We start from the raw sequence: 25,323 nt of genomic DNA, 5'->3' as shown, positions 1-25,323 counted from the left end.
ACTAGCTTGTGCAACCTGATTTCACTTAATAACAATGAATTATTAAATGCATTAGGAAATGGTCTTAATGTTTAATAATATAACGGCATTTTGCTGAGAACACGTTATGATGACACTTTAGTTTAAACGGGAACACCAGAGACTTACTCAGAATTAACCATTTCCAGCTTAAACCAGAAGATTAAATTGTCATAAGAACATAAACACTGCATACATTTAATGCAAAAACTATCATCCTTCCAACTGACAGCAAATTTGCCATTTTCCAAAATGTTTTAGCTCTCTGCTATTACACCTTTTACTTTTTATAGGGGAATCACAAATGAGAAAGAAATGGGAAGGTTGTCTTGCTGGACAATGTGACCTGCAGATCATGGAACTGACAGAAATTTACTTACATTAGTACCTAATATGTATGGGAAACACCTTGAAAAATGGCACTGAAGGTCCAAAAGTTTTGCTTTACTTAATATTAACTAAAAAACAACTTGTGCCAGCAAGATTGCGATCAGGCCTAAAAGCCTTTATTCTTAAATGCGAACATTAAGTCAACAATAAAGAATAAATTCCCTTAATTTTGACTTCACAGACACTCTGCACTAGCAGACACCCTGAGCCTCAGGTTGTGATAGTATCATTGTTCCTTCCTACTATTCCTGTCACTACTGAGGCCATATTTTCTCAGGCCACACTTCCATGGAAAGCAAAACTGTGAACACTTTTCAGATTCAGATACAGAAGAGAAACCACTAACAACTGTAAAACCATATCACCTGCAAAATTGAAAGTAAAGTTCAACCCTATGAGTTCATTTACCCTATGGCTTCATTGCTCAAATTGCCCAAACTTTTTCACCTTCTCCAGTGACATAATCACTACTTATTAGGTCGACATGGGTTAACTATGAACTAAACTATATTTAACTGATTTAGGCCTTGACTTCCCACTAGATATGTCAGATTTTCTCTAATTGTATGTGATAAGGAATTGAAAAGGGCAAAGCAGAGAAAAGAAGGAAGAAACAGTGTACCTATACATTTTACTTCTCTTGAGGGAAGTGTGAAATAATTTAAATTTTTCAGTCTTCCTTGAGTAGATCTACAGGGTGCAGTGCAGTGTCATGTTACAGATTTCTGAGGCAGAACAGAACAATCTGACATGTCTGTCTGGCATTGCACAGGGCTGTGAAGAGATACTATCCTGGGTCCCCAGTGATAGGATTGTTCCATCAGTACAACCATCAGCTTGGGCTAATGAAAAGTCAACACAAAGGTCTTGGTGACTGCTGGCATCAGCCTTCCCATAAACTTAACTAGTGTCTTTTAGTGATGGAGACACAAACCCTTGCATGCAAGTCATTTGTAAAGTCAGGCAGATACATCAGCAAAGGGCAGGGGTCATCCTAATGTTTGGCTTTTACATAAGTGATATCTTGTATCATTAAGAAGAACAAATTCAGTCATATGATTTTGAAAATATTTCCTTTTTTTCCCTGTATAGAACATTTATCAATTATATTTTCTTTCAAATTGCTTTCTCTTATTTGTCTGCAGGGAGGGGAGGGCTTGTATTTACAATTAAAGTATATTACTGGTGTTAACACAGGAGAGTCCTTACAGTGAACAAAAAAGATTCTGAAGCCACCTGCTTTCTTGAAGGCTGCTTTTGTGATGTAAAACTGGAAAAACCATGTCATAAGTAAGTGAAAAGTGATGTCTTATAATGACTATGAATCATACTGCAAATCAATCTGTGCCACTGGGTTGTAACACAAAATAATTTCTCATTTCCTGTCTCTGAAAGGGGGAGATTTACACCCACACTTGCACAAACCTAATCTATATAGCTCATTCTGCACTGATGTACTAGTATCTTCAGAGACTGCTGCAAGATAATGTAATGAAGTTTGATATAATCTGTAGCGGTGTGATATAAATTAAAGTAGACACGCACTTGCTTGGTATTAGAGGTAGGATGTGGACACTTGTAATAGAAATATTAGAACTGGTATAAATGAAATATGAATAGAAATGTGTGTATAAGCACCAGAAAAAAGAGTCTTAGAAGAATAACCAGTGATTTGAATGCAGAACGTTTGTTCATAGCAATAAAACTGAGAAAAGTGTTGCTTACATCAAGAACAGAAGGCCTTCACTTACTTACATAAAAACACACTGCAGACAGGTAGCTAGTGGAACATCCTTTAAATCTGACCACAGGAGGATGACTGCAAGGTTATAGCACATCATATACGATTTTCCTACTAGCCCACCAAGGAAATGGACTGTAGGCATAAACATGTATATGCTTCAAACAAGCAAAGTTAGATAATGACCTTGCCTGAAGATTATGGAGGCTGAAGTAAATAAGGTTCTGAGGCAAAGAACTGCCCTGTAACAACTGACAATTGCTAAAGGTTGTAAAAGATCTGTCCAAAAACTATTGCAGCAAGAAGAACCTAAGAGACAAGACGAAGACTTGCCAGCTGGTGTCCCTTATTCAATGAGTCACTCACAAATTATCCTTGGCACACCACTTGAACACATTGTGGTGCAGTCTATGTGTCCATGAGTCAATGACATCTATGAGAGAATGACTGGAAATGGGTAAAGTTGAAATACTTAGAGATACTGTAAATAAAGACCATCTTCCCCTTCCATAGGGTCAGTAACTGTACTACTAATTTCCTACAGGAAGAACTGGGTAAGCCATATATTGTTAAAATAAGAAGTTAATTTTTTTCCCTCATCTCATCATCCCTTGCTCAGTAGCAAAATAAGCACCTTGACCTTACTGCAGCAGGGCACATGCAAGAGGGCAAACTGTTACTACTAGATGGTGACACCACAAACCTCTGCAATAATATAGCTCTGGCCAAAAAGTTCTGCACCAGAATGCTTAGAAACAAGTAAAGGCAGATTACAATGAACAAGACTTGACTCTAATTAAAAAAGAGAAGAAATATTAAGACAACATTTGGTGTACAGGGATAGGGATAGGAAAGCCAAGGCAGGTCCATCAGCAGCAAAAGGCAGCTAGAGAGAATGTGATCCTGCTGCTGAACAAGTGTGGATGGTATGGAAAAAGCTGAGATATTCAATGCCTTCTTTGCATCAATCTTGACCGATAATCCCAGATCCCTGAGACCAGAGGGAAAGTCTGGAACAAGGAAGATTTGACCTCAGTGCGTGAGGATCGAGTTAGGGAACATTTGAGCCAAGTGGACATATGCAAGTCCAAGAGACCTGGTCAGTGCTTGAATTTACAGGAATAAATAATGGTGCTCCAGTCTGTGCTATTTCCATCTTCCAACTGTTAGAAACAGCAGTAGCCAAGTGACGTTCTTGTGTGAATTTGTGCACTTTGGAAAGAAGGCACCTAAGTAATTACAATAGTTCAGGTAAAATTTTCTCTGAATTTTAGATGGTATTAAAAACAAGAAAACACTTGTGTCTGAGAATCTCATACATAAATCTATAAAAACAACTACAAGGTCTAAGACTGCCAGACAGCATTTCCTAAAATAATTGGAAAGAGGATAAAGCATTGATCCATATAAAAAAACCCCTCCCCTTTTACACATAGATATGTACAGCTGTAGACTGACACATGAGTACACACCTGCATACAGAGACACATTCCAAACTCATATCTGTTTTATCCTTAAAGGAATCAGTGATTAAAACTGACAAAATACTCTGTTTCTACTAATAATTAAAATTAGTATTCAGGAGGACTTTAATTTGTGTATCATAAACCCCAATAACTTCAGTAAAACAGCAGAAGTATTATTTTACCTACAATTTGAATTTTGACTGTTCTGCCATACAGAATTCTGGAATATTTCTATTTTCACTGAGTTTAATATTTTTTCCTAATGTTATTTCTTCAAATAACAATAGTGGATAATGATTTACAAATGGTTAATTTAATTACCATGTAATTATTTACAAAGCTGAGATGATATTTTTAAAGGTTTTTCACTCTCCTCTTCAGTTTCATAAACTTTTATATTTACAATGCTATTCCTTTTCTCTGTTTTAAATTATTTCGATTAAATACATCATTATTTACTTGAAATGATCTAGTTTCTGAATAAGAACAAAATAATTGTGAGATTTGCAGTTTTTAATAATGGAATTTCAGTGTTCCTTTAGCTAATTAGTAAGCTATTATGAACACTGTGTTTTCAAAATTTTGTTACCACTCATTTATTTTTTTACTATAGAATCTTACATTACAACTCATTATTTCTCAAGAAAACAACACTGCATTTGCATCAAACAGATTATCACTGTGTTATGTTGCTTAGATACTGTAAATTTCAAGTTTAATGCATTTTTTGTAAGCATTTTACTTGCAAATAGCAAGCACCGCTTCACAGAATACATACTCAAAAAATATTTGTTATAATCTGCAATTTACAGCCTATTATGGAGAAGGAACAATGTAGTTTCTTGAGACAAGGTTTTATATGTTCAACAATATTAAAGCTTTATCAAAATAATCCACACATACCTGTTCCCAGGCAAAGACATGTTGATTGAAGTAGAACTGAATTTGTTCATTGGCGATGTTGATGCAGAGTTGTTCAAAAGAATTTTTTTTGAAATTCTCAAAGCCGAAGATATCAAGAATTCCAATGTTCAAACCATCATCATTTTCACTGCAACCATGAAATAAACTTTCCATTGTTGTATCTTTATTTTACACTGCCTAACTTAATTATTATTTCACAAAGGAAAATCATGGGCCAAATCTGTACACCAGTTACGCGGGGTAATTTTTGCTAAACTAGATATCTCTTAAAAGGACAATAATTTTTTTGTTTGAAATACAATAAATGCAGATCAATTCAAAGATTACTGTATTTGCAGACTAGATATACGGAATCACATAATGACCAAGTCAATTGGCAAGCAAATAAGACAGTTCCAATTTTATTGTTAAACTAATATTTGCTAGCAATCATTCTATTGTAAACAGTTGACCACAGTATAGAAAGAACATGCAGTTCTTTTTGTTTCTCTTGTAATAACACAGGCTTTACTCAATAGCATTAAATTAAAGACTGTTGTCATGAAATAAAATTTCTTCAAAGTATTTACTCACAACAATTAACATTGCTTATTTTAACATCAAAGTCAAAAGAACGAATAGCTAGACTTTTTATGCATCTAAATAACTAGTTTAAGTATTGTAATGTGGTATGAATTTAAATTACCAATTAAATTCCAGAGAAGTACTACTAGTAAAAGCTTTGGTTTGATATTTTAGCTAAGGCATACTGAAGATACGTGATCATTTCTGCAACTTGAAAAAATCTCTAATGTTTATTTGCTGAAGCAAAAAATTAAGAGGATACAATTTTATAACAAATTGAAGCTGATATTACTGTGTTCTCTGAGGAAAGTAAAAAATAAAGCACATTCTATCTATAAAATCCCTTTGAGGGGCTATCTGTAACCAATTTTTTTTAATAAAGATTTAGGAAATCAGAAATTAAGAATCAGCCTCAATACACTCCTTCATACACTCATGAATAGCACCTAAACCTCTTTGTGAAGTCCATCTCAAAAGAGAAGCATTTCATTGTGGAGGGATCAAATGTATTTGTTGGTTTTGACCTGAATTCGGTGACTATATCATCTATCTCAAAATTACGCTTTTTATGCATACACTGCTAAAATTTGTCTGCCTCATTCGTTCTCAGAGCTAGTCACATAAAAATAGCAAATGCAAATTAATTTACTACCACAAAATCAAAGCAAAGTTCTGGTTGGTTCTTTTTGTATAGTGAACATTTCAGGTCAAATTTTACTTCCTCTTCACCGGCATAATAAGTATTCAGTTTGAAAAGGGCTCTATAACAGACAAGTGAGAGAGGCATACAGGCTGGCAGTGCTGCCCTATCTATCATGAATTTTATCCTTTCACTTACTGATTGAAGTTCTGTTTATTGTTGCTCTTCTGTAACCAAATACTTAAAAGTTTAGACAAATTTTAGGATTGCAACCTTGATTCTCCTCTGAGGTTTAAAAAAAAACAATCCAGAAAATCCAGATTTGCAAAACAAAGCTATTTGTTATTGCTGTTCGTCTTAAGGTAGTTATAAGTTTGCCCCTTTTTACCACCATAGAGAGCCCTGACATACAGGATCTATGATGCAAACCACATAAGTTTTTCTTTGATTAATTTGCAAAATGTCTCACATCCTCATTCCCAATATCTTTCCTGTCTCTGTTTAATATGTCACTTTATAAGTGTAGAGTGGACATTAACTTCAATAAATGTGAAAGCTATTCTCACACATATGAAACCACGCTCATAACCACAGTGACAAAAGCAACAGCATCAGTGTAAGTAAGAGCAGAATTTGACCTATATAATCAAGAAACGAATGTCAAAAGTTGATCCTGAAAAATACAAAAGAAAAAGTGGCTAGTATGTAATTTACAAATGGTTGAATGTGTAAAGGTCAAAGAGTAAAACACCAGATGCCTGTGCTCTCCATAGCTACTGTATTTTCATTATATACTAGGAACAGGACAAAACATTTTTTGAGGTGGTGGTGTCACAAACAAGAAGGTAGCAGAGAAAAAGAACATGAGTACACTAAATGTCCTAGTGTAGAGAATATTATTTCTCTTTACTTTGGAAAAACTTCTTTTACCTTAAATGTTTGTCAGGTTTGAGTAAAGTGTTGATTCGATTGACTATCCAGCTAAAGAGGCGTCCGTACAGTGCTTTGGCCATGGCATCTCTGACATCAGTGGCTTTTTCCACAGTGTTGGGACGAATAATTGTCTCTCCTCGAGTCACTACACAGTGAGAGGTGAGGGCCTCTTGCAGTTCATCTGCCTGAATACACAGCAAGGATGCACCTAGGAAGGAAGGTCACCAGCGTAGCTCAGAGGCAAATTTTGGAAGGTGAAATAGGCATTTTTGCAACCAAAGCTGCAAGTGCAATGTATTATGAATAGGGGTCAAGTCAGTCTTGAACTATGACACCAAACAACTGTCAGTATCTAATTTAGTAACGAACTCTCCTAGCTTCTACTGCAGTCAATGAATAGATTCTAAATTCCTTTATCAAGGAGGCTGTTTCTCCAAACAGTCTATGAAGAAATGCTAGGGAATCTAGGTGACTGTCAGGAGTACTGAAGTTGTGAGGTGTGAATACCCCTCTCAGTTATAATCCACTCATACAAGCCCCTGCTGTCTTCCTTTTGCTCCAAATAAGGGGTGCTTCTTTCCCAGTTCCACAACATTTTTCTCTCTATGGCAGGAAAACATGTAAGAAGATACCATGAATACTTCATTATCTCCCCAACTGTAATTACTGAGAAAGTGTAGCAAATTTCTTGAGAATCTTTGTCCCTTTGACTCCTCCACCTCCCAGCAGTCCATAATGTAAGGCATCCCTTCCAAAGAATTAGTGAGCTGTATTTCAACAGGCGCATGTGGGGAACAAGTAATGAGCAGCTGAGAAAGAAACTGGGAAAAAACCATTCAATGTGTTAATGAGGTTCTCCATCAAATGCTCAAATAACCTTGGAAAAATTCCAAAGATTTTCTTTTCAGGCATCTGCAGTATTAGTCATGTTTCCTGTATACCAGTGAACTGGTTAGTTAAATAAGATGCATAACATGGAAATCTTTTTCTTTTTCTCCATTTGAATTTAGGTGGGCTTAGATTAATTGACCTTCAGCTTTTAATTATTTTTGCAAAATTTCCACATGAATACAGGTTCATTGACAACTCTCTTCCCTAACTAAACAGTAAGAAAAACAATCTTAAATCAAGAAAAAAAAATCACTCACAATTCTCAAGGGCTACTGGGTTGGAAATGTTGCTCTTGTCAATCATATGTTCAGATACTACTGCTGAAAATTCAATGTTACCCACATTTAAAATGGCAGCCAGGACACTGTACACACTTCCAAGTTCCTGAAAAATATATTAAAAAAGACACAATACTTAATAGCCAGGTAGATTTGTCTCTGTGGTTTATGCAATGGGCATGTCTATGTGTGCTGTTTCTTGTTGTCTGCCACATGCCCACTACTTTTAGGAATACTTTTCTCAGCAATTATTCCTGTTCTGTACTCAGCAAAGTCTTTCAAGAGTAAGATGGCCAAAGAGGGCAAGAAAAACTATAGCCTAATCTCTTTTCCATACTTGTTACAGGACAGGATTGACATGGAGTAGGGACAGCACAAAACACTGTGTACATATCCTCTTACACAGAATTCAGAGGTTATTTATATCTATCCTTCACTGTGTCTACAGGCACAACTGTGTCTAAAAATTTAATACCTAGATCAACAAAGATACAAAAAAAATCTGCATCTATGTTTCTTGGATCATGGAAACAAAGGTACTCCAAATAATAGGCCTGTATCATCCCCACCAATGTCATCAGAAGAAGTTTCACTGAGAGAAGAGTGAGATCTCACATATCTGATTCAGTAGAGCACTACACCCTTCAAAACATCAGTTACAAACTCACCAAAGCACTTTAATATGGACACGTATCTAAATTTTAAATTATTCAGTAGGTTTTGAAGAGGGACTCTGCCTTGAAAATGGCTGTTATTACTCTGGACAGTGAAGTCATATGTACAGTAAATTATTTTAAGAACTTATATATGACAAAATTATATTTAGAATTAGTAAAATAATGCTTTCATTGCAGGTTTGACTTAGATTTGAACTGCAAATTTTCATCTGAACTTTGAATGTTTATCAGTATACCTGATGATCTGAGCATTTTTTATTCAGAAATGCTGAGGTGTTCCTGCAAAGCAGACTAGGAATCTTTGACACTGTATATTTTGAGGGATACAGTAATAGCATGTTTTATAAATAGCAGGTTGGAAACTTTTATAGTAGCTTTATAAGAAGCAGTTTTGCAAATGTGATTGGTATTTTATAACAATGAACTTTTCACAATTGTACAACATTTTATCTATAATATTCAATAGTTTGCTGGTACCATGTCAGGCATCATTTAGTCAGATAAAACCCCTAATTGCTTTAGAGTACTTGATCTTGTTTTTAACACTTTCAGAAGTTAATCTAGCAGTTAATAAATTAATGATTCCTGTGACAGCAAGACAAACTAGATAAGCTCACTCTAAAAAATTACGCTGAGGATAATCGCCACACAGTTTACCTAGGATTAAGCAATCATTTTCATTTTAAGCTTAGGGACACAGTTAAAATGCAAAGAAATGAATAGCTTAACTTCTGCCATTATGCTGTACAGTATGTATAGCTGCTGACATTTTTCTGCCCTTTTCCGGTGTGTTTGAAATCTGTCTTGATCTGTCACATACAGCATGATTATTGTTCCCCTAGGCAGTCCTTTTTCCTATTAATTTTGCTATGCAGCCTGAAATAAAACAGTTTGATTTTAAGACAAGGAGTACTGACAGTAGTTACTATTAAAGCCTGCCAATAAGTTAAAATCAAATTTCAAAGAAAAAGAAGTCTTGTTTAGGTCTCAGTTTTAACTGGAATGGAGAATTTTTTCTGTTCATGGCTTTCTGCTAATAAAATATTGAACATGCTTATATGAAAGTTCTCTGTGCACTGGGATGAATGACCTTAGGAAAGGAATTCATTGTCTTGTAGGATCTTTTTCTCGCTGAAAAAATTTGTCTTTGCACATGTATCTGATATCAGAACCTCAGTGGGGGAAGAAGACTGTTCCTTCACTCTTGCAAACACAGCTTCAGACAGGCTAATTCACCCTGTGGAGGATGTGAGACAGGCTAACATAGATGGGGCTCATATGTAGCCACAAGCAGGTTGCCTCCAGCACTCAACCTGCTTCTGAAACTGCGGGGATTCTACTGGTAAATAATTCCTTTACAGCTTCAGCTCATGGTGGTTGCTGAGTTAATCAAGCGAAGATCCACCCTAGAACTGCACAATGCAGCCAGTGACATACTTCTAACTGGATCTTCAATATGTATGGAAGATTTCTTTTGGATGATCAAGACTATTGTTTCCATCCATCCAAGTGAACAAAAGAACTGGTAACAAAAACAGACTCGCTGCTTTTCATAGTTTAAATTAGGACTTATCAAGGTCTCTGGTGCTGTGATAAAACTGCTATTGGTGTTGAACCATGCATGTCCTTTTAGGCTGCTTCTGGAAAGGTGAAAGCATAGGTGAAAGGATGTGATAGTACAGGTGTGATATTACTAAGCGCAGTTGTGAATAACATGTAGAGGAGAAAGAGACTGTGAATGCCACTGCTACTATGACTTAATGCAAAATGATTATGGAGGAATAGAATAGGTGAATAAATCTGTTTTGTTATCTATTTGTAATATTTACATTGAGGAAAGCCAGAAATAGTCCACTTCAGTGAGTAATTTTCTGTGAAACGATCCTTACCACACGCAGTTTTGTCAGATAAATTAAAACATACATCCATTCTGCAGCACTACTGCTGTATGTCACAGACACTATATTGATCATCCCCTTACTATTGTTTATGATAAACTAAGTCAGCAGTAAATGACAGCTGTGATGCACCACTTCTCCTAAGACAGAACTAAGGCACAGGATGGGATTTCCTTCTCTTGCATGCTAATTTATAAATTCAGAGTTCTTTTCTATTTTATTCTACCAAAGACAGACTGTGAAAAGGGGTTTAATGGCCAGCAAAACAATGATACAACATCATAAAAAAAGAATGGGTTCAGTTAATGTTTAGTGATGAGATTCACTCCAAAGGGATGTAAGAGCTTTAACTTTATTTCTGAAGCTGTAAAAATGTACTGAATTCATCAATACTCACATCAATGCAATGAATTTTTAGAACTCCCACCATGGACTTCCTCTTAAAACAGAGATGAGTCTCACATTCACAGGCCTAGAATTATTGGCTGATAAACAGTTATAACATCATTTTCTATGCATTTAATTAGCAAAAATCTTTTTTTCCCCAATTACTCGGCTGTGCTGTGTTCAATGATTTCAAAGTCTTGTTGACTAATACCATTTTATTGGTTTATCAATGCCTCAAAACCTTAAAAAATTAAATTTTATAATATAAAAGTAAGTTGACTGTGCAACATCCTAAAACATAAACACAGTACTGCTTAAGGAAGAAAATAATAAGGCAGATTATTTGAATGCTTTATGTAAGTTTTTCCTGATTAAGGTAGCTGGTAAAGTTCACAAAAGAAAAGGGTTAGCAGCACTCACCTCCAGTGTAAAACCTATGACTTTGAAGCACTGTTCAATTAATTCAAACTGAGACTTATAAAAGCTATTGTTCATGAAATCTTGCACTATTCTGAAATGATCATTTTGCAGATATCTGAAAGAGTTGATGGATACCGAGTTAGAATACAAATGAGGCTGAGAATTCAACACTGCACTTCTTAGTAATCAATTTATGTAAAAATAAACTGCATTACCTGGGAGGTCTATATTCTGGCAGTTTATAATGTGCCAGTTTTTTCTTTTCTGCGAGACCAGCATAAATATAATAAAAAATATGGAAATTTTTCTCTCCTCTGAAACAACAGAAACAACAAACTGGTTTAGTAATATAAGGATGCTACATTTACTGATGACATACATACGACTATTAAATGTTATTTTAATAACAGGCAAGACTCATGCAAACTGACAAAAGAGTCTGAAAGAAGCTATTACAGAAGTTCCTGTGAACACCCTTTCTGTGCCATTGTGTGTTTGTCCTGACTGCCAGGGTGGCTGCTTGGTGCTACAAGCAGCTAAATGCTGCTCTGCCTTTGATGCAATCAGTAGATGCTGTGTAAGACCTTGCAGATTTCTCACCCTCCTGCATCAAATGGGCTGCTTAACTCCAGTTACTGTAAAACATCTTCTGACCATGGGAGAGCTGTACACTCCTTGTTCAATGATTCCAGTATGTCTGCTGTGTCCTTTAGCCTGAACTAAGAAAGCACGTAAGCAGACAATCAGCAAAGGGCCTTATGACTTGGCCCTAGGTGCCCAAACCCAGGTCAGAGGTTTATTGCACATTCGAGCTTCCTGTGCACCTTATGAGGAAGAATGGGATGCTTAGGTGAAAATTTGCAGCCATCACTGAGCCCTGAGATGCCCAAGTCAGTCACTACTGAATTGTGTTCAAACCCCTGCTTTCTGCATGAGCTGAGGTATGTGTCTCAGGAGCATCCTTAAATCATAAAATCAGAGTGGCTTGGAAAAGGACCTTAAGGATGATTTAGTTCCAAGCCCCCTGGCATGGGCAGGGACGCCTTCCACTAAGACCAGGTGCTCAAAGCCCCATCCAATCTGGCCTTCAACACTTCAGGGATGGGGCATCCACAGCTTCTCTGGACAACCTGTTCCAGCACCTCACCACCCTCACAGTAAAGAATTCCTTTCTAATATCTAATCTAAACCTACTCTCAGTTTAAAGCCATTGCCCCCACTATATGTCCTTGCAAAAAAGTCTCTCTCCATCTTTCTTGCAGACTCTCTTTAGGTACTGGAAGGCTGCAATTAGGTCACCCAAAGCCTTCTCTTTTCCAGGCTGAACAAACGCTATTCTCTCAGCCTTTCCTTATAGGAGAGGTGCTCCATCCCTCTAACCATCTTGGTGACCCTCTTGTTGTCTTTTTACAACAGGTCTGCGTCCTCCCTGTGCTGGGGACCCCAGAGCTGGATGCAGCACTGCAGGTGGGGTCTCATCAGAGTGGAGTAGAGAGGTAGAATCAACCTCCCTCAACCTGCTGGCCACACTGCTTTTAATGGAGCCTAGGATACGACTGGCTTTTTGGGCTGCATGTGCATATTGCTGGCTCATGTTCTGCCTCTCATCCACCGGCACCCCCAAGTCATTCTCAGCAGGGCTGCTCTTGATCAGTTCATCCCCCAGCCTGTGAAACAGGATCAGAGCCCAGTGCACTCCTCTCTGCACAGAGGGTACCTAGGTCAGAGTCCAGTGCCAACTCAGTTTGCATATTTTACTGTGGACAGTCAGTAGTAGGAGTAGGAGCAGATTAGAACTCTTATCTTTCCCCTCAGTGTCTTAACCTTTAGATTGCATAGCACTGCTTTGCACACTCTCTGAAACCTCACTGTGTCCTGAAGGTTTGTGTGTTTTCTTGGAAAGGGAGGGGAAACTGTATTTTCAAAATCTTTTGGCTTGAAGTGGGTCTGGAACATGGGTCTCCCATTTTCCAGGTAATGAACGACTGGTTTTCTGTGAAAAGTCATTCCTAGCTCTTCATGTGAGTTTGGGAGTCATGATCTCCCAGAAGAGCAAGACTTCCTCACAGTACAGGTCCCTAAATGCCAGTTCTCTGCCCTGTATGGACCAGCCACACAGAGACCTGAGTGAAGATGACACGCTTAACACAAAGAGCTTCAGCTGCCCTTGGAAGTTCATTCCTCAAAATTTAACCTCCTACAGTGGTTCTCATGCCAAACACTTTGGTTGCATTTTCTTGTGAATGCAGACACCTAAACACCTACCTAAATAACATTTGAGGCACATAAATGCATTGTCAACTGCCTGTCTCAGTATGTGACTAAATATAAATATAAATTGACAGCCTCAGAACAAACCCATTAAAAGCTATGAAAAAATGGTATTTTAAAGAAAAAGCTGATTTTATTCTGAAAAAGCAGTTTCTGTGCTTATGTTCAACTAAGGAAATAAACAACATTTAATAAAATTGCCTCTAACTTTAAACTGTTTATTGAAACAATTCAAGTGATACTTTCATGTTCAACATTTCACAAACCTACAACAGACAACAAGGTCATGTAGAAATACAAAAAGAGTGAAAAATGAATTAGAGATCAGCAAGGGGAAAAATTTAACTCAGTGACAACACTCCTCGTCTCAAACTCTGTTGTTCCAATTGTTATTATGGCAGAAATAGAGTTGCCAAAATATTTGTTATTTGGACATGCTATATATTAGGACATAAAATGCATATCAATAAATTTAACTGGAAAATCAATCAAATTTTTCTATCATTTTATATTATGAGATACACACATGACAGAGATGGATCTGTTCTACTTTTGACCCATAACCCTTTATAAACAAGCCCTACTAGATATTCCAAAATGAAAAACAAGCAAACAAACAAAGAAATAAGCTACAGTACTAGAGGAAATGTAGTGGAATTAAATCCAAGTGATATATTTAACACAATATTTCAAAATTCCACAAAGGAATGTATAACTGAAATATTAGAAAGTTTTTAATTCTTTGCACATTCTGATATATTTTATATATCACATGTGCATTTTTATGAGATTTGATTAAATAACCCAGGAAATAAAAAAAAAGAAAAAAAAAAGAAGAAAAAATGAAATCAGGAGTAGTTTTCAGCTAGCTTACAGATTTAGAAGCTATTAATACATAATTTATAAGAAAAAAAAAACAGGTACCTTATTCATCTTTGTGTTTTGAACCAAGATGATTTCTTCCATTGTAGGCCTACTCTGTAACCCTCAAATAAGGTCAAATACAATTTTTGTACTTACACTGCCTGGTGGACAACCCTGGATTTTTCAAGGAGATACTCTGAAATCTGAGCTCCTACTACAGTGCCACCACAAGTGAATTTCATTTCCAAATATTTTCCAAATCTGCTTGAGTTATCATTGATGATAGTGCCTGCATTCCCAAATGCTTCTACGAGGTTGTTCACCTGGAGAATCTTCTCCTGTAGAGTCCTGTTATTAGCCTGGATATGAAAAAGATATTGCTTGAAATTATCAGTAATTATTTAAATACATTCATTTTTAGGTGTTTCTTTACTCTTGTTGGTATTGTGAAGTGTGACATTATAGGGGCAGCTGTTCCCATGGGAATTATATGGAAAGAAAGGCATATATATATATATATATACGCATACAGTGAAACCCGTCAGAATATAGCAATCTTCAGAAGTAATGGCTGGTTGGAAGAGATAACACACATAATGACAAAAACACCACCAGAACTGATAAATTTCTGTGGTTCATGACTCTGAGGTGGCTGATCTGCTTTTAGGATCCTTCTTAGCATCTCCTTACTGCTCCAGTGTACCATACTTACTGATCCATCGGTTTGCTTGCATCTCACCTGGGACATGCAAAAAATGGCATTTTATTTAGACAATTATGGTGGCCACTTCCCAGAATGACTGTGTCCCACTGACAGTGGTCTGCTTGTACAAGGAGGTGAAAAGCTAGGAGAGCAATTTACTTAGTACAGTTTAGATGACTTGAAGACACTCAAAAAGGGAACTAAGTCACAGCCTGCACTGCAGTGAGTACTTCCTTGTGGAAACCCCAACATATTTTCAAGCGACCTTAGTTCAGAAGGGAGGGGGGAGTAGATGGATCAGCATCATGTTCCAGTTTTCTTCTGAAAACATGTAGCAGTCTTGCCCCAAAACCAATGCCCTGTCCATAGGTTCAGTTGTTTAGGTGCAAGACAGCAAAGCCTTACAGAGGCATCCCCTCTGACATACCTTGCCCAGGACAGTGAGCTGCTGAACCAGTAGATGGGCACTTTGTGTTTTGCCAGCTCCACTTTCTCCAGAAATAACGATACACTGCAGAGAACAAGAGCAAGACTCTGAGCTCATTACACATCTCTCGGCCTAGCAAAGGATATAATTAAGACACCTCATCTATACCTGATCGGAGTTGTACGTCACCATGGACTGATAGCCTATGTCAGCAACAGCAAAAATGTGAGGAGGGTTGGCAGTCCGTTTGGCTCCAATATACAGTTTGGAGTGCTAAGTGTAAGAAAAATGAAAACATTACTGGTGTCCCTTAACAACTTTTTTTTTTTTTTAATAAGAGTTTAGTTTTATTTTTAGATTAGTATACAGCATGCTGAGGTTACCAGAAGTGATGTTTTCTGAGCGAGCTGCTACTGCACTCACTATACCATGAATCTGTATGTACTTAGTACTATAAGAACTGCTAAACAGAATGAAGTGCAATTTTTTTATAATTTGAGCCCTGATTATGCTGTGAAACTAATTATTTAGGAGAAAATTTAATATTGCCAGACATCAAGGACTAACTGATAATTTCATTTTATTTGTGCTTCACTTCGTCCTAGTATTTATGCATGATATTGATGTCAAAACTTTAGATCTTTTCCGTACCTGTAGTACCTGATAATTAATAATGCCAAATTATTGTATGACTAGACTTTCATACCTGTCCCCTTTTGTATAATGGGAAGACAAATTCACAGTTAACATTGTATAGGGTTGTTTTGTGCATGATCTACACTATAGACATAAAGATATCAGAAATTATAGACATAAAGATATCAGAAATTAGAGGGGTTTTATTTCTCATTTCTGTGCTGAAATTCAGCGTGTTAAGGGTGTGTGTCAATATGCACTTGAAGGAACAACTCTATTGGTAATTCTGTTTTTCAGAGTGAACTGAAGTAAGCATCAAGAATGATCTTACTTTATATTTAACACAAATATTTATATTTTAGTGGAAATTGGTGGTAGTTTAAAATAACCAAACCTAGATTTTCACACCTGTGAAGAATAAATATCTATGTTCCGAAATGGATTGACAGCGATGAGAATGTCCCCAACATATGTGTAGATCTGATCCTTGGCATAACCCTTCTGCAACTGTTCTGTTACTGTATTCTGATGGAGAAAGAACAGGAACATTGAATTATATGGGGGGAAAAAAGAATATTAGGAAAACTTATAAAATATTCAAATTGTTACAATGAGTGAGAATAGGGAGAGAAAAAATTAATAGTCAGGAATACAAGTAATTGTGATCAAAACTAATACTTTCAGAAGCACTGGCATTTCTAATTTCTTGTGCCCAAACTCACTTTGAACAGTATATACTTACAGATCCCCAAGTGGTTGTAGAAAAATGAGTTAATTGGAAGTTTCCATGAGACAGTCCTGCCTACATTTCTAACACTACAGTTTAATGTAACTTATCAAGTAAGAAGCCATATGATTGAATTCATAACTGCCATTACACCTTCTGTAACAGTACTCTCAGTTATGATACGACACAGATGTTCAACTGTTCGGATCCTATTAATGTAAATAATCAGGAACCTTTCTGTATTAACAACCAGTCTCTGCTGTGATGGTTCTTTCTGTTGCAGAGCCAGTTCTCCCTGAACCAAGAAAAAAGAAGGACCCATTAGTGGCATTCAAATTCCTTGATGTAATTTCCCTCAGCTTCTTCTGCATACAGAGCCAGGTATGTAAAGTGCCTGGCAAGGTTTCCAATCAAAACAGGCCATAGAGCTGGATGAAGAAATTCAAACCAGCCTTGAGACTATTCTGAGGCACATGTGAAAATATTTAGGCCCTATACCCATTGGAACAGAACAACTGGCAGCAGAAGCCTACAGAAGGAATTGCTTTCCCTCCACATCCATCTGTTCAGTGTTGCACACTGCGTCCTGGTTAATGCACTTAAATGCTGAATTCTCAAGAATGGAAGAGTTTACATTTCCTTCACAGGAAAACATAAGGAGAAAACCTTGATAAACTTTTTGATAAACCCATTCCTTTTTGGTTTTGAATGCTCCTTGCTTTTGGCCATAACCAGATTCACATTACAGAGTTATTTTAGGGGAACTTCTGCCCTTTCTGAAATTATTTTTTGCACAGATAGAAGACCTCTTGTCTTGCTCTGATGATGGGGCTATCTAAACTGGAAGAAAAGTTTGAGTGGAAAGAAGAATACAGTTTTGTGAAGCTGTTATTCACACGTGAACAATATTTTAAATTGGATTTGATTTAGTAACATATCACATAGTCAAATGTTGCCTTTAGACAGAGGCTTCCTGGGGACTTCCATGAGAATACTCCACCTCTGAGGAGATGGAATATATTCTGGCTTGTCTATTTTTTGTGTGAAAAATCCCTTTAGCATGGATTGTTTATATGTTTCATGGTAAAAGACAAAAAGCATATTGCTATTCCCAATACGAAAAAAAATGCTTAAACCTGAACTTTGTGCAGTGAATGAAGTTTGGGTTAGCTCAATTAGTATTAATGCAACATCAACCTACTGTAACAAAGCTCTTGAAGACAGAAGACCTTCCGTGGGCCAGCTCAAGTTTACCAGCTCAAGAGCCACACTTAATATTCTGAACTAACAAAGATAGAAGTTTTACAGATAAGAGAATGTGAATTATACTCTGTGCACAGCCTGGTAGAGGAATAATGACAGTTTGTTTACAACCACCGATGGCCTCCAAGACCTGCAGATAATGTGCTGTAGCCTGATTCTTCTCTCTGGTTTTGACACTGAAAGCATAAAGACAGCAGACTTCCCCCTTCCCTTATGCATGTTCCCCTGCTTCTAGTAGATTCATTTTTGAACTTCGACAAACCAGTGAGATTCATATCAGTAATTTTATCAAAATTTCATCAGCAGGCATTGACAGGTCACAGGCTCAGCTGACATAAATTGATCCCAATGCATCTCCACACCAAAATAAGACAGGAAGAACCCAGCCTGGGAGCAGAATGGTAGGCTAGTTTAAGACAACTCAAGATGTTTAAGCAACAGGGAAGAAGGTGCTGGTTCTTGGACCTGGACCAATTTCAGGTTAACACACCATTGCAAACTGCATATTTAGCTCTAAGAAAATCCAGTGATATAAATTCTGTTAAGCCAATGGTGTTACAATACTGTTCAGTCTATGACTGTAAATGCACAGATTGTTTTAGCTTTGAGTTGGAACCATTCTGACACAGTAAATCTTATCTAAAATATTTGGTATAAAAAGGTAAAATGTCATTGTACATTTACACAGTTGAAGCGTGACAATACAGCTGAATTTGAAAACCAACAGCACACCACTGTGTTTTAATATGTGATTAGTCCTCTTCAGGAAAACATGAAAAAGGAGGTTCTTACCTCATCCAGTACCTCCAAGGTTGCTAAATCATCTACTTCTTCTTGGTTTGAAACTAGTGACTTACTGTAGTTCCCTTTCTTTGTATGAATACGTTCAAATCTAGAAAAGAAAGACATACAATTTCCTGATGTAAGGAAACACAGAGCAGATCTTGCATCTGTAACTGTCTTGAAGGCAATTCAGCTGAAACATTCCAGCTTTCCACTGTTCTGAATTTAACCACATAAATGTCTGAATAACAGGACAGGAGTTTACTTCTTAGTGCAGCACACTTGTACTTGACAATTCAAAATCTATTATTTGATCCCACAACTGCTGCCACGAAGAACTTTGTCACTGTACAGATCCCTGCTTGATTACATCCCCACATCAGCTGCAACACTGGAGCAATGCAATACAGGTAAAAAAAAAAGAAACATATTTATAAAGCATATAACAGCCAAACTTTGGCACCAACCTGCAGAAAGAAAAACGATCCAGATAACAATTATGGATAGGACAAAGCCAGGGGTGTGTGATGAAATAGTATGGCAAGGATGATGCAGACAAAGCACTCAGGATAGAAACTTTCCTAGCTTAGTAATGACAATACTCTAAAACCTGGCTGAGATGACCACACTGTAGAGCAAAGTGCTACAGAAACACTGGGATAAGTGAAATACATCCTGACCAAGAATAATTTTCTTGAGCTCTACAGGAAAGATACATACAAGAGAAGGAAACAAAACTTCAAATATTTTTCTTATCTGTGTTAAACTTCAATTAAGTTTGTCTTGAAGTTAGATTTCTTTTGTCTTTTAATCAAACCAAAGAAAATTTTATGCAGTCTTATTTTAATTAGCAAGAAAATTCCCAGAGACTAGGATCACTTTTTATCCAAGAGTAAAGGCATTGCTAAACAGAGCAAAGGCAGCAGAAAATGGAAGGTTTACAATTCCCATTAGTTATACTTGCTTTATGAGATGAGGGAAAATCAGGGAAAGGGAAACTGCATAAGTAACAGCAGAGTTCACAAACTAAATCAAACTCAGATGTGCAGTAATGCACAAGCACAGAAAAACTATCAAGTAAATCTGATCTCCTGATATGACCTCACTCCGTTTGATGCTCTAGGTAGGAAAGCACCTCTCAAACACAAGGAACACATACGTTGGTAAACTCAAACAGCCAGGAACCTGTGTTATGTGAAGCATTCACTCTTTACCTCAATTCCAGACAAGACCAGGGAAACTTCTTATTTAATTTTGATATTTGAATGTATGGTATGAGTAAAAGCAGACAGGTGTTTTCTGCCCAGGCAAGAACTTTAATATACAGTGAACAGAGGACAGGAGAAAGAGGGTAGTTGCACCAAGATGGAAAGCTAGAATGAGTGAACATCACACTGATGGTGAAAGCTAAGAGACTTCTGAACACCCAAATTAAGATTTACTGCAGAGTTAAATGGGCTGTACCCATTCTGTGAATATCACCTACTTCATGAGTGCTACTTCAGGTTGTGCTGGCTGTGCACTGATGAGGGATGTAGGTGCAGAAAGTCAAGCAGGCACTGACTTGGCAGTAACTGACTGCCAGGACTGAAGAGGGACTGGAAGAAATGGGCAAATGATGCCCTCCCAAACTGTGAGTGCAATCAAGATCCAGATAATGGAAATGCTGACAGGAGTGGGCTTCATCTAGCACTTCTTTCAGTTTCTCTTGTCTCTAACAGTCATTCCCTGAGGATGACAGATTGGCTTGCCCTCACCCTGGTGCCAGTAATGGCAGTTTCTTACTCCTTTACACAGGTGCCAGCTGCCACTAGAATCTTTCAATTGTCCACAGAGCAAAGGCAGGATTTTCACTCCCATAGATGACTAATTCTGCAACCTTAATATCAAGACACAAACATGCAAGTCTTTGCTGTAAGTGCTAACAGAGTTTCACAGTCTCTGTGCCAATATTGCAGCACGATACCCAGTGTGGAGGCTAAGTGAGCAGGACACATAATGAACCATACGGGTCAAGAGGATCTATATTACCCTGATGGAGGAGAGGGACCAAGTCTTGCCAGTTTTACACCCAGCTTTGAAAACTACTTTCAAACTGTTAGAACCTTGGAGCTGCATGGGAAAGCAACCTGCTTTCAAAGGTTTCATTTCAGTATTTACTACTGCCAAAAAAGACTGTCATAAATACCACTTTAAGGATGATGGCGAGGCTGAATTATGGAGGTGAAAAGCAATGGGAATGCTACACAGCACAGTACCAGAGCCATGCCAAGTATCACCATGCTACACAGAATATGCAACACGTAGGCCTATGCCAACATTAGCAGTGTAAATAGATAAAAAGACATGCAGAAGGAGTGTATGTCTTTATGTGGGAAGAAAGGCAGCTTTTGCTGCAATAAATCCATAACTGGGCTGTAATTTGGTATGTATTTAAATATGCTGAAGCAGAAAACACACACAGGAACAGAAGCAGGCAGCATCAAAAGGGATGGGTCTGGTGTAAAGCAACTGCAGCTCTCCTAGGTTTGACCTCTTCTCCCTTTCCTTTGGAACCCATTTGTACCACAAAAGCTGTTCTGATAGTACTGTCCTTGCAATAACACTGTGAGACAATTTTTGGTACTATGTACCCCAGGTTGTATTAAAGAGGATGTGGTAATATTAAGATTTAAATTAACTCTTCAGCCTTGCATGATCTGCTGCTTTTTGATTTGCATTTTCCAAGCTAAAAGCCATTACTGCATTCAAAGTCAGAGGTGCAGATAATATCCTACCCCCTCAATAGAAACCTATCCCCTCTATAAACAACACTCCTATTTAAACCTCTTTTTAAGAGTTTCATTTGAAAATTTCAATTTGGACAGTTGAAACAATTTCTCCTTTATTCCTCTATGAAGGTCATTTTGTGTCCAGAGGATGCACCTAATATCAGTATATCTTTGAGAAAGACCTATCAATATGTACATGAGGGAAAGATGCAGGACTGCAGGACTGTGCCAAGCTGCGCTGTTCTATTTTTTCCATTGCCACAGGAAGACCCAAAACAAGGCATCTGTCAAGCTTTGCTTTCCATTTCTGGTGGAATTGTTACACACTGAACATCTTTTTTTTTTAATGTTAAATTCTTATGTTACTGCATATCAGCGAGAGAGTGATATTTCCCAACATTAGTTTCAATTACTATTTTTTAATTTAATGTAGGAAGCTAGTAACTGCCTTGCAGGAAGGGAGGAGAATGCTCCAGTCATGGACACTTCTCTTTTTCTATTTTTTTTTTCCTTTTAACGAAACAATCTCTATTTATGCCAGGGAAGTTTAATTACATAAAATCAATTCTCCTGTAATCCTCTTCAGCTGACATTATTAGAACACTAGTGCTTGTTGGACCAGATTATATTCTCTGTTTTCCAGAGTACAGAAGAGTGGCAGATTTGCAGAACACAATATTTTTCCACTTTGCTGTCGAAGGGCACAGAACCCTCAAGGGCAGTTATACTGCTTCACTTGCTAAAACTCCAACCACTTAAAAACCCCACATCAGTGCTGTTGACATCAGTGCTGAAATTTCATTAAGATCATTCACATAGACATTGTGAACTGAAATAACCATGTTTCTCTGTTCTGCTCAGAAATTTGTTGGAGGCATTAGATCTTAGAGCCATGTTCGACAAGCAATTCAGGCAGCTAAAGGCCAGAAACATCAACACAGTATGGACAAGAAAATGAGTCAAGGCAGCATTGTTTCTGTGCATTCTCCTTCACACCAACATCCCCCCTGCTTATCTTTCAAGATTCAGTTAAATCAAAATGAAGCAACTGCAGCTTTTTCTTCTTCAATTTGTCAGAACGCATTTAAAAGATTTCTGATAGTTCCAAAAATACCACAAAGAGGAAAGTGTGACTCATAATGCCCTGTTGAACTCTCTGCCTAAACCGGTTGGAGAATCATCTATAGACTAAAAGGTGACAGGAAAAGGGCTGGGTGTAAAGAAGAAACTAAAAATAATGAAGTTTTTGTAAGGTGAAGGTGGAAACAGCTGTATACCTCCCAGCAGTTACAAAGAGCAGTAAAAGTGACGAAGAAGCACCACAGAGAAACCTGTAAAAGATCTGTCATAGCTGGTGATTCTGTTTCTCTGGAGGCTATAGAGAGAGCAATATTAATTCACACTTAAAATCAAAATTTTGTCTTCAACAGATAAATCTCATGAAATATGCTTAAATAAAACTACTGTCTGATATCTATGAAAAATCTGTACCTGAATTTAGAAAGTGTAAGACTCCACTGAAAAGACTCCAGCTGCATCTGCACAATGCTTTGCAGCCAACCTCCGTATTTAAATGATTCATGGCACCGGCTGCAGTCTCAGGGAGCTGTGCTGCAGCTTATGCAGTGTTGCTGAGAGCACAGTGCTGCCCTGAAGAGCTATGGGGCTTTTGACTCAGAGGTGCCCTGTGTCCAGTCACTTGGGATATGTCCTGCTCTGCACAATCTGTTTGACAAAGTTTGTGCTGCTTTACCATGACCTGCAAAAAAAAAGGAGGTGAGTGGTCCTTCACAATAGCCTCAAGGTGATGTATCCCCGACAAATATCAGGGGAAAAAAATGTGTTCTTAACTGAGCAAATAGGAGATCTCTAAAAGGACTCTTTGAGACTAGTTCCTTATTACTCTCATGAGTCAGGCCCACATATTATGGTCAGAACCGTACTGAGAAGATAAAGGAGAAGCTCCAAAAGTAAGCAGTACCTGCTGAGATATCTCACCTTCAGGAGAAATGAGTTGCTGAGCAAGTGGACCGACACAACAGTGAAGTACCACTTCCAGAGCATTACTCCCAGAGAGTTCTGAATGCAGGAGGAAATTCTTCCTCCTGTTTTCTTCAGAAGATAAACTATTCTTCATCCAGGTAGTGCTGCTGTCCACTGTATTGTACAGAAGAATATTATTCTGACACAGAGATGTGTATTAGCTAGAAGCACATGGACTAGAGATCTGCTTGTTCTAAGGCCTTTGTTGCCAGAAACTCTCTATTGCTTCTACAGCCTGAGAGAAGTTTGCAGCATAGCCATCCTAGACAGGAGTGTCCTCAGTGCAGGAGTACATACTTCTCCTTGGTACAACAAAGCCCACACTGAGTTCCAGGACAGGAAGAAGTGGTTTGAAGGACTCAAAGATTAGACTGGAACTCCAACATCTCTCATTTAAACCACTACTCCAATCCAGAAGTCATCTGCAGACCTTGACCAAGACAGCACTAGACTATCTTATTCTGTGCTATCTTATTCTGTTCCTTATACTGTCTTTGTCAAGCCAGCATGGTGACCTACCCTCTGCTAAAGCCTGCCCTGCAAAGCTGAGCTTCAAGGATTGCTGTCAGCTGCTTTCCACTGGCAGGATGAGTCAGAGAGACTGGGAGAGAGTGAACACCCAGAAAATAAGTGACACAAGTCTGTGCAATCAGGAAAAGTCATGAAAGGTACTCCCTGCTTTTAATAGGGGTCAATAAATTGACATCAACATTTGTGCATGTTGTACATGAATTTCTATGAAATTACTTCCCTGACCTTTCCAAGTAGTTAAGCAGAGCAATTGTTTAGCATCCTGTTCCTGATCCAAGTGCTATCCCTACGTGGCCAATACAGAAGGACAAACTCTTGAAAAAATAATTCAGCTCACGCAAAACTTTGCATCCCTTTGCAGTAGAATGGGTCTTTTCCCCATAATTATTAAGAGAGGATATAAAAATGATGCTCTTAATTTGGGGACAAGAGTCATTCCCTGAAATCTAGGTGCAGTGAATATCCCTTGCATATACAGCTCATTCTGGAATGAGTCACAAATCCCAGGAAATACACTTTGTACTAATCATTGCATATTTCTGAAGAGATTATTGTAAAAGCAGTCAAGAATAAGACAGCCAAACAACTCAAGATAAAAGTCTTACAAGCCTGACTGTCAGGTGTAGATGCGACAGTTCTGAAGGTCATTTCAAAGACAGCTATTTTTGTTGCAAAGTAAAACTCTTTACAATGCAGGGTTTTTTCCCCTCTTTTGGCCTAGCAAGAAGTGTATTTTTAGAATGGTTTTGGGGCATATGCTGCAGTGCTCATTTTTAATAATTCTTTTCATCAGTAATTATACATTTTAACAGCTATACCGTGAAGACCCTTGTCAAGCTCAAGGACCCTGTCCTGTAAGTGACTCTCCTCACAAACCACCCCCCCCAAATTAATTGCACTTAGTCTGCAACTTTGCCTGCTTCACCTCTTCTCTAACATGAATTTATTTCATATAGCTTACTTCATCATTCCAAGCAGCAGATTTTGGAGACTTTTCAGTGAAGATGATATGGGAAAGCGTTAATGTATCAAGGGGTATTTTCTCATGCTATTCTCATTGTAATTTCAGCCTGAGTT

The 25,323-nt window shown here is 37.7% G+C and overlaps 1 protein-coding gene across 7 annotated transcripts in view; it reads right to left on the bottom strand.

The window, feature by feature from the left end:
• The window catches only part of MYO3A (myosin IIIA), a 120,381-nt gene that overhangs the window by 39,899 nt on the left and 55,159 nt on the right, over positions 1-25,323 (bottom strand). For all 7 annotated transcript variants that reach the window (XM_017817284.1, XM_017817280.1, XM_017817286.1 and 4 more), the window contains 10 exons: positions 18,911-19,010; positions 16,537-16,653; positions 15,661-15,765; positions 15,493-15,576; positions 14,519-14,721; positions 11,443-11,541; positions 11,228-11,342; positions 7,825-7,951; positions 6,674-6,884; positions 4,519-4,666 (listed from right to left, as the gene is read on the bottom strand). In XM_017817284.1, coding sequence (XP_017672773.1) covers positions 4,519-4,666; positions 6,674-6,884; positions 7,825-7,951; positions 11,228-11,342; positions 11,443-11,541; positions 14,519-14,721; positions 15,493-15,576; positions 15,661-15,765; positions 16,537-16,653; positions 18,911-19,010 — 1,309 coding nt within the window. The remainder of the gene's footprint in view (positions 1-4,518; positions 4,667-6,673; positions 6,885-7,824; positions 7,952-11,227; positions 11,343-11,442; positions 11,542-14,518; positions 14,722-15,492; positions 15,577-15,660; positions 15,766-16,536; positions 16,654-18,910; positions 19,011-25,323) is intronic.

Source organism: Lepidothrix coronata, unplaced genomic scaffold (assembly GCF_001604755.1).
Source record: "Lepidothrix coronata isolate B3197 unplaced genomic scaffold, Lepidothrix_coronata-1.0 Scaffold59, whole genome shotgun sequence".
Classification (NCBI taxonomy): Eukaryota; Metazoa; Chordata; class Aves; order Passeriformes; family Pipridae; genus Lepidothrix; species Lepidothrix coronata.
Note: the sequence above shows the minus strand (reverse complement) of the source record. Positions and strands in the feature narration are given on the sequence as shown.